General features: G+C 36.2%; 1 protein-coding gene across 4 annotated transcripts in view; it reads right to left on the bottom strand.

Annotated features, from left to right (window-relative positions):
* The window catches only part of LOC143237970 (uncharacterized), a 70,940-nt gene that overhangs the window by 15,757 nt on the left and 40,659 nt on the right, over positions 1-14,524 (bottom strand). For all 4 annotated transcript variants that reach the window (XM_076477786.1, XM_076477787.1, XM_076477789.1 and 1 more), the window contains 8 exons: positions 13,433-13,515; positions 9,630-9,772; positions 8,399-8,546; positions 6,348-6,553; positions 6,003-6,136; positions 4,543-4,665; positions 2,420-3,393; positions 276-360 (listed from right to left, as the gene is read on the bottom strand). In XM_076477786.1, the coding sequence (XP_076333901.1) occupies positions 276-360; positions 2,420-3,393; positions 4,543-4,665; positions 6,003-6,136; positions 6,348-6,553; positions 8,399-8,546; positions 9,630-9,772; positions 13,433-13,515 (1,896 nt within the window). The remainder of the gene's footprint in view (positions 1-275; positions 361-2,419; positions 3,394-4,542; positions 4,666-6,002; positions 6,137-6,347; positions 6,554-8,398; positions 8,547-9,629; positions 9,773-13,432; positions 13,516-14,524) is intronic.

The following is a 14,524-nucleotide window of genomic DNA, read 5'->3' as shown; positions in this document are numbered from 1 at the left end:
ATTGTGTTTATAGTTTTTGTGGTTGACTTTAAGCATGTGAGTATTATTATACAGGTATAAATAAGCAATATTTTTACTTAAAATGCTTCATAATACGTAATTTTTGGAGGTCTGAAACGGATTAATTTAATTTACAGTATTTCTTATGGGAAAAATTGATTCGGTTTTCGAACAGCCTTTTGGAACGGATTAAGTTCGAGAACCGAGGCACCACTGTATTTTTAATTGAAAAATAAATAAATATCTCAAGTTATTTAAAGTGATTTTGTACTCACGGTCAAGTCTGGACTTGTTTTCTTCAGACTTGACATTGTCCCACTTTTCCCCAAAGGAATCGGTTGTTTCTCGATAAAATTCTTACTAAAAGGATAAAAAAATACACAAAACTGAGTAAAAAACGTCCATTTAATTACACGTACTCATGAATCAATATGAGTAAAACTAAAGCATAAATAGCACCAAATAAAACTTTACCCACAGGTATTTTTGTCCTCAAGAAGTGGCTGTCAGTAGGAACAATGTATTGTCTTGATAGGCTTAGAAATCTAGTTATAAAACGTGAGTTTTAAAGGTATCGATTATTATTATGGACGTAAAAAATGTATTGAAAATGCTTTATAGCAATATATTATGGCAGATGTAAATGTGTTTTTTTTATTAGCAGAAAACTACATAATGGGTTATCTTGCTGTGCCCACCACGAGTATAGAACATCAATATTTAATGGCATTAGCCCCTCAGACATACCTCTGAGTCACTGGGGAGGAAATAGTTCCGTACATTAGAAATGAGAAATATTCGAGGAATAAATCCGGTAAACAGACACTTTTATTATTGTTTACGATGGAGATGCAAGAACCGACAGAAGCTTCAGGGATACAGAACTGACTTGAAGCAGTAGTTAAAATTAACTGCCGCTAGATAACACAGCGACTAAGCACACGAAACTTAAAGCACACTTATATTGCAACGTGTGAACATCCAGTTCAGGACCTGGAGATAAATGTGCATGTCATAATTCACAAGTTCGTGACTATCGCTGAAACGAAAAACGTCCTGTTAAACCACAAGAAACTCTCAACAGAACAATCCAAGATTAAAGGTAAGAAATTCTAGTTAAACTCTGGGAAATCATTATGGAACTATTTAGGACGTGAGAGATTCTGGTTGTAAATGGGTAATTGTTTAAAGAGAGATTCAAGACTATACGTAAAAAAAATTTGGTTGATCACAGAAAACTCATTATGGAATGATTCAAGAAGAAACGCAAGAAACTCTGGTTGAAGACGGGAAACACATTACTGAACTATTTTAGACTGATCGTGCGAATTTCTGATTGAACACAGAAGATGTTTTACAGTGCAATTCAAGACTAAGCTTTAAAAAAATCCAGGTGAACACAGGAAACCGTTCAGAATGATTCAAAACTAAAGTAAGAAACTCTGGTTGAACTCTGAAACATTATTATTAAATTATTTAATATTAAACGTAAGAAATGCTGGTTGAACACAAAAAATCCTTCACAGAGCGATTCAAAACGAAATGTAAAGAAAAAATCTAGTTAATCACAAAAAACTCATTATGAAACGATTGAAAACTAAACGTAAGAAAATCTGGTTGAACACAGGAAACTCAATATGAAACGATTTAAGGCTTTCAGTAAAATTATGTAAAATTTATTCATAACCGAGAAAAACAAGTATTTCAGTCAAAATAAAGTCTAGAGAAAAATGGTTTCAACACAACTTGATATTATGAAAGTCTAGAGAAAAATGGTTTCAACACAACTTGATATTAACAAAATCTCCAGAAAATGGTTTCAACACAACTTGATATTCTCAGACACTCAGAAACAGAATTAGGTTTAACAGTCGAGGGTTTATAGCACATACCGAGAACAAGAAAGTCGTCATAGAAATAGGTTTTACTATAAATAACAAATTAGAAAACGACTATTTATTTAGGAAATTTGTTTGTTTCGGATACTTGCGCTAGTCGTTTTTAATTTTTAGCTAAATAACTAAAGATAAGGAAACTAGTAAACAGTACTCGTCACTCAATGCTAAACAAAAGCTATTTTGCGCTAACTGTCCATAATTTTGAGATGATAGACTAACGAGGAGGAATCCCGTTAACACTACACTAAGCGGGGCGCTATTTTTTAGCAACTGGACGCGAATCAAAAACTCTTATAACCACAGTCTGGTACGCTAATCGAGGCCATCCCCAACTCCATGTGTAATATAAGTTTTTCTGATACACAGAAACCCTAAGACTTCAAATACCCTCAGCAGGACTTGGGTGCTATCAGAAAGTACGTAGCAGAAGATATCTAAGGTACTAAATATAGAATGGAAATTCATTGTGATCATGGTGACGTACAGTGAACAAAGGGTTCAATACACGTAGTTTGTCTTACCTTTGGCCAGCTGTACAGTCGCTGTGAATAGTCTTCCATGATGGATTAGAAGCTTGACTTGTTGATTTGTTGAAACTGCGTATTAGGTTAGGCTTATTAGGTGCTTGTTTCTGATAAACACCAAGTGATGAAGGTTCGTGAAATGACGATGATGACGTTGGTAGTTTGTTTTTCTTCTCATTTTGCGATTGCGTTGAAGGTGATTGAAATATTCTAGCTTTATCTGAAACATTTGTAGAAGGAAGAAGAATGTTTAAATGGGTCTTTTTCTCATTAACCAAGGTCGGTTCCGTTTGGACTGGTGGCATAGAAAGCAGCACTGAACCAGCTAAGCTCGACTGCAATGGTTTGTTTCCAGCATTTTGTTCTAGTGTGTTAGCTGCAATAGCAGTGTTTGGCGACGTTGAAGTCGGTAACGATTTTCCTGATTCAGTTTCTGGTTTTTTGGTCCCTGGTGTCGGTAAAAGAAATTCGTGGTTGCACTTGATTTTGCCACTAGTTAGTGGCGAAATTAAAGTATCAGCTAGAGAGTTTGGTATTGCTGAAGTGTCAGAACTCTCGTCTTTAAAGATAGGACTATAACTCAGGTGTGACTGTCCATCTTCCTGTTCCCCAGTTGTCACAATCTGCGTTTCAGTAGATAAACTAGGTAGTTTGGAACAGGCCTTGATCTCCTTTTGTTTATCTTCAACGTTTAGTGACTTTTCATCAGAGAGAAAACGGTTGTGTGGTCGATATACAGCTATCGTTACTAATGGCTTGCGTTTATATTTATCAAAGTAAGTTTCCGGAATTTTAGGTTGCGGGCCGCGGCTGTCTGTGATTGGTGGTTCATCACCCTCCATAAAATCAACAGAACTCGACCGTCCGTTAGTCATCGAGTGAGGTACAACGTGGAAAAGTTCCACAGAAGTTGTTGATTTCAGAGAGACAGTGGACATTTTTCTGGTTCCATGTAAGTTTTCTGGTGGAGACTACAAGAAAAAAAAATCTTTACATAAAGAATTGTACTTTCTCTTGTCGAGTTTGGTAATAATCTTTTCCTCAGATTAAATCTCAAACTCCTATTTTAACGATGCAATACCTTTTATAACCCTCACTTTAAACCTCTAAGCCTGTTCTTAACCAGATAATCCGTCTATAACTGTATTTTAAATTGCTAACCCCTTTCTTAGTCATTCTTTAAATCTAACTCCTGTATTAACCATGCGATCCTTAAATAACCTACTTGATAAATCCTAATAACTTCTATCTTAGCGAGATAATCCATTTATAATTCCCACTTTACAAATATCGAACTTCTGTCTTAACCACGTAATCCTTATATAATTATAACTTTGAATGTTTAACTCTTAGCTCAACGATGCAATCCTTGAATAATCCACTAGTTAAATCTTTAATTCCTCTCTTAACAACGTAATCCTTGCATAATCCTTTTTTCCAAGTTGTTACTATGTTATTAATCATCTAATCACTGTATAATCTATACTTTATATCTCCAACACTTATCATAACCAATCAATCCCTGTCGATTAGTTTGTTTTGGATTTTGTGCAAAGCTACACGAGGGCTATCTGCGCTAGCCGTCCCTAATATAGTAGTGTAAGACTAGAGGGAAGGCGGCGAGTCATCACCACTCACCACCAACATTTGAACTACTCTTTTACCAAAGAATAGTTGGATTGACCGTCACATTACAACGCCCCCACGGCTAAAGGGGCGAGCATGTTTGGTGTGACGGAGATTCGTACCCGCGACCCTCAGATTATGAGTCGAGTGCCTTAACCACCTGACCCTCATTGGTTATCTGTTACACCACGTAATAGCATCAAGAACCTCTCTCACGCTCTCCAATCAAAATCATAATTAATCCAAATTACCTAATGTATTTAACGTTCCACTCTAATCTAATCCTTAAGTCCTCCACTCCATAGCCTAGTTTCCCATCTCATTCAATAATCTTCTCAAAGTTCTAACAACACACCTTATTACCGATCGAGTATATTTTTTTACATTCTAAGCAAATCTTTTGTGTTTACATCCACGTCTTAATGTCCTACTTTCATTTCAAACCTCTTGGTGAAATACATTAATTCCATGAGTGCACACATAACACAACATACCTTGGGTGAAGTCGGGTCGACGAACATGTGGGGACTGATCAAAGGAGGTGGAATGTAGCTACTTCGTCGTCGAGATATGTTTCTCGGATGGCTGATGTCTTCATCGCTTGTTTTATCTTCTCTCTGTTATAATAAAACAAGAGAAAAGTGTATCTCTTACACACTTCTGATAATATTTGTTTTTTTCAGTTGAGCACAAAGGTACATAAAATTTCATCTCTGCTCTGCCCACCACGGGTATTGAAGCCCGGTTTCTAGCGTTCTAAGTCTGCACACATACCACCGTGCTGATTGGGGTGGGGGAGAGAGGCTGATAGCAGCTTCTCTATCACTAGGAAATTAGGAGAAAGTGTATCTGTCAAAATAAATGGTTATATCGTCGATAATAAACAAGTGCCAGATGACATACTAATATTATTCAACAGTGTCAGACACTGTCTTTAACAAACAATGTTAAATGGCATACTGTTCTTAGTTAACAGTGTGAGATGACTGTCTTTAACTAACAATGTTGAGTGATATACTGATCTTATTTCACAGTGTCAGATGACTGTCTTTAACTAACATTGTTAGCTGAAGACAGTTATCTAATTTTGTTAAATAAAGACAGTCAATCATCTGTCTTTATTTAACAAAATTAAATCGCTCTTCTTAGCTAACAATGTTAGATGATTGACTGTCTTTTTTTTAACAAAGTTACACAACTGTCTTTACCTAACAATGTTATATAACTGTCTTTACCTAACAATATTATATAACTGTTTCTAGCTAACAATGTTCGATGATTGACTGTCTTTATTTAATAAAATTAGATAACTATTTTTAGCTAACAATGTTAAATGATTGACTGTCTTTAGCTAACAGTTTAATTTAATGTTCTTAGTTGAGAAAGTAAAAGTTAAATAGTCCAAACCAAACGGATAACATAAAATAAACTTTTTTAAATCAGAAAAAAATGAATAACTCTCGTTAATAGATATGTTAAATACTTTTAGAGATTCTGCCAACAATTATGTCGATAAAAAACCCTGTTTATAGAATTTAGAACGTTTTATTACAAATCATATTGAATCAAATACCAGTTATAATTAGTCATTTTAATGCTTTCTACATCGCAAGTCTACAATGACACCAAAATTGTAAGAGTATTTTTAGATTATTATGATCTTGATAAAACGTTGTGTCTTCTTTTTGAAGTCCATCATTTCTATTACAAAAAAGAAACACCCTAATTAGATCCTGAAACCGGGATGAAAAATAATAAATAATAAACTGACACGTTTAAATTTTATTTTGACCAACGTATCAGGCAGATGTCCTTCAGTAGGCAGCAGAAACTGTGTTACAGTTGAATTATGCCTTACTCCATTGTAACAAAGTCTCACGTCTTGCAGAACAACCCTCATTCATTTACCCTGCTTAGAACCTAGAAAAAAGTCATCTATGGTAAAATAACTTACGTATTGTGAACTGTCTTCACTAAACTTGTATCCAGGCTGCCCAACAACATCACTATATTTCCTCCTGGGAGATGTTATATCAACACTTCGTTTTCTTCCCTCGGATGTCACTTGCCACCAATCCTCAAAATGTTCTAGAAATAAACCAATGATAGAAGTTAACTAGTAGGTTTATTCTTTTAGAAACAGAATGAAACTGCATAATTCTACTAAATAACGTTGATTATTTGATCTGACTTTTATTACAAACCAATTAATTGTTAAAAATTCATTTTCTGTATTTCACTATTTTTAGAACTGTTAAAAACCAATGAATTTCTCAAGATTTATTTTCTTTGTAGTTACCTGGTTCAACTATATTTTTCGATGGAATGCTAGTTGAAACAGAATCTACTTTCGCCTCTGTTTCTAAATGTGTATTTTCAGTTAACTGTTCCTTTTCGTCATCTAATGAACGTTCCTTTAATAGTCTTTGGTTGGATACGCTCGAACGTATTGGCTGAATTTGAGTTTTCCTAATATCTTCTTCAAAAACATTTTCATTTTCTCCTCTGCAATAAATATATATATAAATATTTTTTAGAAATTCAGTTAACCTTATAGGTAGACTTAGCAACTTTTTGATTAACAATTCCAAGAGACACATAAATGCCACGCCACCTGTCATACCCTTTCTTTCACAAATTGCCAATACTTCTCTCTGACATTTTATACTATATTATTTATAACCAACAGAAAATTACAGTTTTAGTATATTACATAATATATTATATTTCGCTGTTTTCTTTGCAGAAAATTGTTTATTTCATCTCCAGTTCCAAAATATTTTTCATAGGAATCACGAAGACAATAGCTGAATTTTTAAAGGTTTTTACGCCACAGTTAGAAAGCCAGGGATTTCATAATAGATACACCCTTGTGCAAATTAATTGAAACAAATGGTCATTTTATAATATTTTCAGCATGGCGGCCGGTGTAGGCTCGCTGAACCCGCTGATTTCCTTTAATAGTCATTTTATCACACAGACGGCATCATTAGCTGTGTTTTGCAGTATGGTCGATCTATTTTTGGGATATATGACGAAATTTTGAGGAATATTACGTCATTCGAAATTGCGTTAGAAGAGCAAGGAGACCAGTCATAAAACAACTTCTTACCAACTCAATGAAGAAAAAATGGTATCAATGGGGTCTGAACTACAAAAACTGGACGCAAGAAGAATGGAGGAAGATGTTATTCAGTGACGAGACTCATTTCTTCGTACAGGGTCAAAGAAGTCTGCATGTTCGCAGATCTCCAGGTGAGAAACTTCGAGAATCTCACATCAATCAGTTCGTAAAACATCCCTTGAAGAAGATGTTTTGGGGCTTTTTCAGCTACTATGCCGTCGGAGGCTTACATATCATAGAAGGTATGATGCGAGGACCACAGTACATCGAAGTTTTACAGAGAACAGTCGTTCCAGAATTGAAAAAGAGATTTTCAGATGTATCTGGCATTTTTCAGCAAGATCTGGCTCCGTGCCACACATCAAAACTTGTGAAGAATTTTATGACTACAACGCAAATAAAGGTGCTGGACTGGCCTGGTAACTCTCCGGACTTAAATCCTATTGAACATCTTCGAGCGATTTGTAAAAAAATACTTCGGGGAAAAGACTGTACTACGAAAGATAAGCTAATTGAGGTCATGACTGAGGTGTGGTACCGCAATCCAAAAATTAGTAAAGATTGCAGTCAACTCGTGGACTCGATGCCAAAGCGGAATAATGATCTTCTGAAAAATAAAGGCGGACATATCATGTATTAATTTGTGAGTAATTTTGCATTCTCAGAAATAAAACGCAAAAAAATTGAAAAAATCGTAATTTGCCCTCTTGCACAAGGGTGTATAGGGCACTGTTTGCTTGGAATGTGTTAATATTTTGCATTCTTATGTGCATTATTTAATTAAATAAAATTATTTAGTGAAGTAGTACTATTATACTAAAAAAAGTAGGCTTAACTTTCTTGAATAATCGACAGTGAGAGTTTGGTGCAAATTGGGGCAAAGGTTTCAAAGTACGCCCTCCATGGTAAATTTGAAGAAAAAAGAATGTTTTAATATGGCCAAACCAACAGTTCAAATGTTCAGGGTTGTTAAAAAAACAACTTAAATTATAGTGACTGTTTTATTCGAAACACACTACAAACTTTAGACTCGCTATACATGTATGTTTTGAATATACTGTTAACTACAGAATTTTCTAGAAACCTTGTGCACGAGATATCTCACTGCGGAGATTCTTATCCCAACAAACATTACAGATATAACAGTCAGAAATGTTTTATTTACTTCTGTTACTGGGTGTCTTAACAAAGATTACAGATATAACAGTTAGAAAGGTTTTATTTACTTCTGTTGTTGGGTGTCTTCTTCAGAAACCATCGGCAGGACTGTCATCCTTCTGCGTTTCTCTTTCTCCTCGGGAAACAGGTCTAATCCAGCTCCTTTCTTCACTATTAAGCTCATGAATTTCTTTGACTTTACTAAGTCCATGACCTATATTTGATCAGAACAATTACCTTCTGCTAAAACCTTGATCACATCAACAAATCTCTATAACAACGAAGGAATGAGTAACATAATCCACATATTCATTACATAATTTCTTGCTAATAACAGTGGTATATACTTGTAAGCTCACCAGGGGCATAGTGGTATGTTTGTGGACTTCTATTGGTAGAAACTGAATTTCGATACGAGTGGTAGGTAGAGCACAGATAGCCACTATGTGAAGCTTTGTGCTTAACATTAAACAACATATTTATAAACCCATCTTACGTAGTATCATAAGGAACTATCTGATATTTAGTATTTTTAGCTGGAGCATAGCGATTCCTAGAACGGCTCTAGGCTTTTCATGTTCATACTCTTAGACGATAGCGTCATATCCTGAACGATATGAGATCTAATTACAGCCGCGGCCGTTGAGGATTTTCTCTTATTAACTTTCAAAGCACCTTACGCGATATATGGACTAAGACGATGGGTTCTCATATACTTGGTCCGAAGCCGTATCTGAAGTACATCAATATACCTGATCCATGGAAATTGCCGATTTAGTGAAAACCTTGGGATTAAAGATCCTTCACAAGTATACATATATATAGCGTTAGTTTTGGTTTGGTTTGAATTTCGCGCAAGGCTACACGAAGGCTATCTGCGCTAACCGTCCTTAACTAGAAGGAAGGTAGCTAGTCATCACCACCCACCGTTACCTCTTGGGCAACTCTTTTACCAACTAAGGGTGGGATTGACCGTAATATAATAATGCCCCCACGGCGAGCATGTTTGGTGTGACAGAGACTCGAACTCGTGACCCTCGCATAACGAGTCGAGTGCCATAATCACCTGGCCATGCCAAAAAACTATTCATTTCAAACTTGTTTACAAAAATACTTTAGCACATAAAACAAGTTTTCTTTTAATTAATTTAAACGATTAAATTAATCTATAAGAAAAACACAGCCCCTGATGTGAGAACTGGACTGTTGAACAGAAACACATTCCACACAAGTTTCTTTCTCAACACATGATAAGTAACTTGGTAATCTTAATCTTGTCTCGTGAAAATCAACTTCCCTGGAAAAGTTCAAGGTTCGTAAGGCTGTGGTCATTCATATCCGTTATCTGATCTCCAACTTGGACGCCTGCTTTATCTGCCAAACTACCGGATACCACGGATCCAATAAAAAAACCCGGCATCTCCGACGGTCCTTTCTTTAAACTGTAAAAAAAAGTTAAACTGCCTTAACTTGAAGCGCCAAATATACAGCAATAACTAAAAACCAAACAAAAATTAAAACATAATAACCACTCCTAAACCCATTTCATTAACACAGCAGTACACGAGCAAATAGTCCTTAAAACATTCCACTCACTAACAGTAACACAACGTGTATACATAACAACCTGTCATTAAAACATTCCACTCACTAACAGTAACACAAAGTGTATACATAACAACCTGTCATTAAAACATTCCACTCACTAACAGTAACACAACGTGTATACATAACAACCTGTCCTTAAAACATTCCACTCACTAACAGTAACACAACGTGTATACATAACAACCTGTCATTAAAACATTCCACTCACTAACAGTAACACAACGTGTATACATAACAACCTGTCATTAAAACATTCCACTCACTAACAGTAACACAACGTGTATACATAACAACCTGTCATTAAAACATTCCACTCACTAACAGTAACACAACGTGTATACATAACAACCTGTCATTAAAACATTCCACTCACTAACAGTAACACAACGTGTATACATAACAACCTGTCATTAAAACATTCCACTCACTAACAGTAACACAACGTGTATACATAACAACCTGTCATTAAAACATTCCACTCACTAACAGTAACACAACGTGTATACATAGCAACCTGTCATTAAAACATTCCACTCACTAACAGTAACACAACGTGTATACATAACAACCTGTCATTAAAACATTCCACTCACTAACAGTAACACAACGTGTATACATAACAACCTGTCATTAAAACATTCCACTCACTAACAGTAACACAACGTGTATACATAGCAACCTGTCATTAAAACATTCCACTCACTAACAGTAACACAACGTGTATACATAACAACCTGTCATTAAAACATTCCACTCACTAACAGTAACACAACGTGTATACATAACAACCTGTCATTAAAACATTCCACTCACTAACAGTAACACAACGTGTATACATAACAACCTGTCATTAAAACATTCCACTCACTAACAGTAACACAACGTGTATACATAACAACCTGTCATTAATACATTCCACTCACTAACAGTAACACAACGTGTATACATAACAACCTGTCATTAAAACATTCCACTCACTAACAGTAACACAACGTGTATACATAACAACCTGTCATTAAAACATTCCACTCACTAACAGTAACACAACGTGTATACATAACAACCTGTCATTAAAACATTCCACTCACTAACAGTAACACAACGTGTATACATAACAACCTGTCCTTAAAACATTCCACTCACTAACAGTAACACAACGTGTATACATAACAACCTGTCATTAAAACATTCCACTCACTAACAGTAACACAACGTGTATACATAACAACCTGTCATTAAAACATTCCACTCACTAACAGTAACACAACGTGTATACATAACAACCTGTCATTAAAACATTCCACTCACTAACAGTAACACAACGTGTATACATAATAACCTGTCATTAAAACATTCCACTCACTAACAGTAACACAACGTGTATACATAACAACCTGTCATTAAAACATTCCACTCACTAACAGTAACACAACGTGTATACATAACAACCTGTCATTAAAACATTCCACTCACTAACAGTAACACAACGTGTATACATAACAACCTGTCATTAATACATTCCACTCACTAACAGTAACACAACGTGTATACATAACAACCTGTCATTAAAACATTCCACTCACCAATAGTAAAACAGCATGTACACGTGACAATTAGTAGTTAATAAATTCCACTGACTTACACTAACACAGCAACAGTCCTTAAAACATCCCACTCACCAACAGTAACCTAACACGTATACGTGATAATCTGTCCTTAATGCATTTCACTGACCATCAGTAACACAAAATATACATTTGACTAACTGTCCTTCATACTTTTTACTTAGCAAAATTAGTACAGCGTATATAAGCGGCCAACCGATGTGAATTCCTGCACGTGGTAGCGACCTACTACGTAAGTTTCAGTCTAAATATTGAACATTCTCCGAACACGTAGACACGTGTTTGCTGTGTGTGTGTGTGTGTGACGACGACCCATGAAGGTGAGGAAAAAATCCTGATAGTTGAATGGTGTATAGGTCAGTGCTTTGCACCATCTTATCGTTAAGTTCATTTGCAGGAGTGGTCTTGGTGTGCCTAATGTTAAACAGTTTGTCTTTCATGGCTTGGGAGCACGAATGCCAGTACTGGATGTTCTCAACATGTGTTGTGGGTGTTAAATTCAGCACTGGTGTATGGGTATAATACCCGTGATACCCTGGGATTGCTATACTATCCAAATATGACTCTTTTAGGTGTCTCCTTGTTTGATTCCGTGGTCAGGGGAGTCAGTTGGTACTGAAGTTCTTTTCTTTGTTATAGAGACCCAAAATCATAAGCATATCGACATATGAAAAACAGTAACAGAAACAAAAAGCGTCATGTAAAATATTTTGGTACAACGCAGTTTCTACCTGCTAAAGTTACTATACCTCGCTTCTTTATCTCACGACGGTCGCGGGTTCGAATCCCCGTCACACTAAATATGCTCGCCCTTCCAGCCGTGGGGGCGTTATAATGTGACAGTCAATCTCACTATTCGTTGGTATAAGAGTAGCCCAAGAGTTGACGGTGGGTAGTGACGACTAGCTGCCTTCCCTCTAGTCTTACACTGCACAATTAGGGACGACTATCGCAGATAGCCCTTGTGTAGCTTTGCGCAAAATTCAAAACAAAAACAAAAATACATAGGACGAATCCATGTCTACTCCCTTCTGTGTTCCAATCTCTGACAAGAGTAAATTATTAGATTCACATCCATTTGCCGTCAGCTAAAGAAATATTATTAAGTTTAATCTAAATCATCCGTGATGACGAGAAAACCGACAGTTGATTTTTACCATTTTCTGTGTATCTCTAAAAGGAAGCATTCATGGAACTACCGATAATGTAACCACTCAGCAGTTTTCCTTGTACAAGAAGTGTGATGGATATATCTTGTACGCGTTATGTTGCTGCTGATATATTAGGTGTTTATCTCCAACCAGTTCCAGTGGAAGAGGTGTTATTAATTGTCAATATCTATTACTTTACTTCCAGTGGAAGAAACGTAGTTACGTTTCAGTATCTAGGTGTTTACCTCCATCTAATCCCAGTGGGATAATATTCGATTTAATTATCCAAGTGGTTATCTCCATCTAATTTCAATAATCAGTGCTTATCTACATCCTACTCTAATGGAAGAATTTCGTTTGTTTTGGAATTTCGCACAAAGCTACTCGAGGGCTATCTGTGCTAGCCGTCCCTAATTTAGCGGTGTAAGACTAGAGGGAAGGCAGCTAGTCATCACCACCCACCGCCAACTCTTGGGCTACTCTTTTACCAACGAATAGTGGGATTGACCGTCACATTATACGCCCCCACGGCTGGGAGGGCGAGCATGTTTTAGCGCGACGCGGGCGCGAACCCGCGACCCTCGGATTACGAGTCGCACGCCTTACGCGCTTGGCCATCTAATGGAAGAATATAATTACATTTCATCATTTATATTGACTACTACTATCCAATCCCAATGCAATAAACGTGATTAAATTTCAGTATCTGAGTGCTTACCTCCATCCAATCCCAGTGGAAGGAAGACAAATGTGCGTATCGCCTTTTTCTTCTAGACTTTGTGTTTCTGAATCAGAGCTTTTCTACAAGATTAACAAAAAAGTTATTTTGCATTTGTCCTTTACTTCATAACAGATATTGCACTAGGTAATAAAATTTTTACTTTTTCTTGTTCCTGGACAGAAACTATTATTTCCCAATTGCTTATGCCTAAAGTAAACGGAAGAGACCTATTTTTCTCTTCAAACTTTGCTTTTGTGACCTGGATAATGAAATTTTCAAATTTACCCATTTTCCAGAACATTCCACGTAGATTCAGTGCTGAGTAGTTGATGGGGAATTTTCTTGAACTTACAAGAATTTTCAAGAAGTTTTTAAAATGTTGTAGAACTTACGAGAATTTTCAAGAAGTTTTTAAAATGTTGTAGAACTTACGAGAATTTTCAAGAACCTTTTAGAATTTTCTAGAACTTTCCATAGTAATATATATATATATATATATATACAGGGGCTCACTACTCACCACTTCAGTTTAGTTCTAGCTGCCTAAGTGAACACACAGACCCATCTGATTTTATCAGAGATGGCATCAAGAAGCTGCAAGCATTCTCCAGACACGTTCTGCTATGTATGTGGCCAATTTATCAAGAGAAGAGCAAAAAGGTACTCTGTGATGGCATCTCCTAAAATGTGTGAAGTCTACAAGACATATTTCGGCATGCCTGTCGGGGATCAAGACAAACACTAGGCACCTTATTATACCTGTGAACACTGTAAAAACACTCTAGAAGGTAAGACGGACAATATTTGCTTGTTTGAATAGTAAGATTTTATATTATACAAATTTTAGACCGTTTAAAATTTAAATATATTTCGGTACACCTCAACAGCATCAAGACTTTGCTAAAAGCCTTGAAGTATGATGAGTATGGCTGGGAGATTATCGGAGACTTCAAAATGGTGGCATTCCTGATGTGTCTCCAAGGGGGCTTTACCAAGTTTCCCTGTTATCTTTGCCTTTGGGACAGCAGGGACACTGCAGCACACTACAACAGGAAGCACTGGCCACAACGGACCGAGTTCTCTATAGGG

Source organism: Tachypleus tridentatus, chromosome 13, assembly GCF_004210375.1.
Source record: "Tachypleus tridentatus isolate NWPU-2018 chromosome 13, ASM421037v1, whole genome shotgun sequence".
In the NCBI taxonomy this organism is placed as follows: Eukaryota; Metazoa; Arthropoda; class Merostomata; order Xiphosura; family Limulidae; genus Tachypleus; species Tachypleus tridentatus.
The sequence above is the reverse complement of the archived record's forward strand: the minus strand, read 5'-3'. Positions and strand labels throughout refer to the sequence as shown.